Genomic DNA, 4022 nt, shown 5'->3' on the forward strand with positions numbered 1-4022 from the left:
GGGAGATCGAGCAAAAGTCTGAGTGTGAGTACGAGATAAAGCCGTGCTTCGATCTCGCCTTTGTCTACGAGTGGCACTCGCTGAAAAGCGAGTTTATGCGGAACAAACTAAAGGCGTTGTTAGCCCATATATTTTGATCCCCTGTGTGTGTGTATCTGTGCAATTTATGTGAAAAGACTATAGTCCATACATTTCCTTTTGTTTGTATAAAGACGTTGTGTGACATGGTATAATTGAATAAAGTTTGTCACCTGTATGAATGAGTGTTTTTCATTTTGTTACACAACCTTGCCTAACATTACTAGACCCTGACACAATCCTTGGGCCACACCTCAGCTGGACAAATCGACCGCGGTAGGTCGAATGCGCGGTCGTGCCGAGCTTCGGCGTAACAGGGACTCGGCCGGATGAATCGGCCGTGGTTTGAGTCGTAGTCGGCGGAGGGGCTCGTCGGATGACTCGGCCGCTGTAGGCCGAATGCGCGGTTGTGCCGAGCTTCGGCGTAACAGGGGCTTGGCCGGATGAATCGGCCGTGGTTTGAGTCGTAGTCGGCGGAGGGGCTCGTCGGATGACTCGGCCGCTGTAGGCCGAATGCGCGGTTGTGCCGAGCTTCGGCGTAACAGGGGTTCGGCTGGATGAATCGGTCGCAGTAGAGTGCACCGGTGATGTTACCGCGTCGGGTTTCAGCGTGTATAAAAGGGCGCGACCGCTCCAGCGATTCCTATACACTGTGAACAGCGTTCCTATACACCGTGCTCCCTGTTTGCTCCAAGCGTACACTCAACCGCGGTGAAAATGTACATTCCTAGCGTGACGAGTCTGCTGCTGCTGCTGCTGCCGCTGCTGGTTACTTGGAGAGTCCCACTACGCCTTTCTATAAAGACGATCGGGCCGTGTACCCTAGCGAGCACCTGTATGAGCTGACGACGACCCCGGCGGGATATCGAGTCAACATTCGCCTTCTCACATGTACCGACGAAGGCGCCTATAGGATAGGAAGCGAGGCTTTCGATCTGAGCGCAAAGGCCAACGACACCTGCGGTATGTTCTACTACACCGTCAGAGCGGACAAGGTGACCAAGGCCGCGTTCATCAAGCCGCTCGACGGTGTCGTTAGAATCTCTATGCTGTACATAGAACCCCACGCAACTAGCCGAATGTGGAGCCTCGTCGAGGTGTGGACCAAGACTATGAGCAGAACGATAAGCCCGGCGCATTGCTGCTTCATGCTCCACAACAGGAACACGTTCGGTGGATACGGCGATAGATTCTACCAGTATTTCATCTATCAGAGACGCGGGCTGGCTAACGCCTCGTGCTCAGATGTTCAGATCGCGGCCTCCGTCCATCCCACCACCACTACCACCGCCGAGACGATCGTCAGAAACCCGATGCTGATGACGCCGGACCTCAAGGAGCTGAAGGACATCAAAACATCAGTGAAACTGCTCAACGTGACCGAAAGTGCGTTGTGCATCATTGGTTGGTTGGTTGGTTGGTTGGTTGGTTGGTTGGTTGGTTGGTTGGTTGGTTGGTTGGTTGGTTGGTTTATAATTACGATCACGGTACTATCAGCTAACTCCCTCTCTCCCTGCAGGTATACAGGACTTGAAGACGATGATAGATGATTTTGAAAGATCGCGAAGGTCTGCTGGGTTCGCTCTCCAAACACACGGTGTCCTGACACACCTTATACTTATGACAGCGTTGATGTTGGCCATTTGTGAACTGCTGCAATGATAAGAGTGTGTTCTACAAACATCGCATGGCCAACCAATCCTTGTACGTGTTTTTTATTATCAAGAATCAAGAAATGTAATACTCTTGAGGAAGTGACATTGTACATACATACATACATACATACATACATACATACATACATACATACATACATACATACATATGATACATCATGAATCACAAAAACAAAACTGTACACACAATCGGAGGTCTGCTGTGTCCGCTCTCCAAACACAATGTCCTGACACACTTTATAATTATGATAGTGTTGATGGTGACTATTTGTAAACTGCTGCAATGATAAGAGTGTCTTCCACGACGACTGCAAGGCATACCCTTGTACGTGTTTATTTTTTTTTGTTTTTGAGATTTTTCTTTTACAAGGCATTTAATGCTCTCGAGAAAGTGAGAATGTACATACATATAATACACCATGAATCACGACTGAATAAAAGGCATACACACAATCGGAGGTCTGCCGGGTCCAAAACACACACATACACAGTGTCCTGACTGACACCGTTGATGGTGGCCATTCGTGAAACGCTCCGATGAGAGCATGTTCTCCTCGAACGGCATACCCTTGTACAGGTTTTCTACATGTTTCAATGCTCTCGAGGCTATAGTAACCAGTGATAATGTACACATATGTATGAGACACCACAAAACATGACTGAATAAACCATTGTATACACACACACACTCCCCAGATGGTCTGTGTCTTTCTAGAGTCATTCTCTCGCTTCCAGTTCCCGTTCTCGTCGCCGAATCTGGTCTCTGACCATCGCCGTGTCTTCCTCGGTCATATGAGCAGCCTGCGTCCATTCCGTGTCCTGCAACAGCTCGTGAGCCAGAAGTCTCTCATTCTCATGGAAAGCCAGCAGTCGTAGGATGATCCTTTTCACTAGTTTGCACTTCATCGCATTGGGCATTACCACATCAGGGTCCCAGGGTTCGACGGTCGATGCGCAGGGGTGGTCTTTGGGACATAGAGTCCTTACGATGATCTGGTATGTGGACACCTCTGTACCGTGATCTTTGCGCGCCGAGAACACAACTTTCCCTTCCACGGCGTCCGCTATCATCACACCCAGGCTCCACGTGTCTATGGCACAAGTGTACTGCGCGCAGCCGTCTGTGACAAACAATTCCGGGGCCCTGTACGGCTCCGTCACTACAGTTGTGCTCATCCACCTGGAGGAGTGTCTCGCGAGGCCCATGTCAGCCACCTTGACGGTGAGCTCTTCTGTCAGCAGCACGTTGAAAGGCGTCACGTCCCTGTGCACAAAATTCAGTCTGTGCATGTACGACAGCGCGTTAGCCACCTGGATGGAAAAACGAGCCACGAAGCTCAACGGGATCCCCTGCTGCTGTTGTAGCGCCTGGCCTTGGTCGTAGTAGAATTTCATACCGTGACCGTTGTGAATCGCTTTACTCAGCGTGTAGGGCACGTAGGGCATGAGCACGGCTATTGTTCCGCTGTCGACAAAACAGTCAAGCATCTGGATCACATAAGGGTGACCCTTTAGCGCGGAGAGACTGGAGAGCTCTCTCACGGTCGCTTCTTCTACGCCGATCACATCCTCCTCTACGCCGGTTGCAGCCCTTACGCCGGTCACATCCCGGGTATGATATTTCAAGGCGAACTCCTTTCCGGTCCGCCGACACTTGACTTTGTACACCGTTCCGTAGGAGCCTTTGCCCACGATGGACTGCTTCAGATAATTCTCCATTAGGAAGAAGAGGATTTAGTTGCACACTGAGCCGGGGCCAGTTGGTATACTCTCTGAGTTGCAAAGCGCTGAGGGTTCCCTAGAAATTGGGGAGGCTCTGTTATCACGGGTCTTTTTATCCAACCAACGGAGCGACTGCACTGTGCGCCACCCGATCACCGCTTAGCTATCCAACCTAGAGTGTAAAATCGGAGGCCGAATCGTGCCCCACAGACCAAACCCGATCCACTGAGGAGCCACAGTTGTCATCCTTTCAATTGCAAGCCCAACTTGCTACGCACAAAGGTGAAAATCTGGATTCGACCACTGATTAAGCTACTGTGATAGATCTACACTAAACCCTACTCGTCCGTCACACAGATGATGCAGGGCTCCAAATGGCCATACCTACTTTTCCAGATCGAGGGAACCTTCTCTGCCCAGCACGGTCTCCGATCCGTAAAGACAGTGTGTGACGCACCGTTTCACAGCGAACGCGACTTCAAAGGTCTGAACCTTAAGAAGAGCCTTGCCAAATTCCTGGGTTGTGCTGTAAGGTTATTATTCTCT

The 4022-nt window shown here is 50.5% G+C and overlaps 1 protein-coding gene across 1 annotated transcript; it reads right to left on the bottom strand.

Moving 5' to 3' along the window:
* Nucleotides 1-2471: 2471 nt before the first annotated feature.
* On the bottom strand, nt 2472-3473 carry LOC109952750 (mitogen-activated protein kinase HOG1-like). The gene has a single exon (XM_020587974.1). The coding sequence runs from the start codon at nt 3471-3473 to the stop codon at nt 2472-2474; it is 1002 nt and encodes a 333-aa protein (XP_020443630.1).
* Between the last annotated feature and the right edge of the window lie 549 nt (nt 3474-4022).

This window comes from Monopterus albus, unplaced genomic scaffold, assembly GCF_001952655.1.
Source record: "Monopterus albus unplaced genomic scaffold, M_albus_1.0 scaffold491.1, whole genome shotgun sequence".
Classification (NCBI taxonomy): Eukaryota; Metazoa; Chordata; class Actinopteri; order Synbranchiformes; family Synbranchidae; genus Monopterus; species Monopterus albus.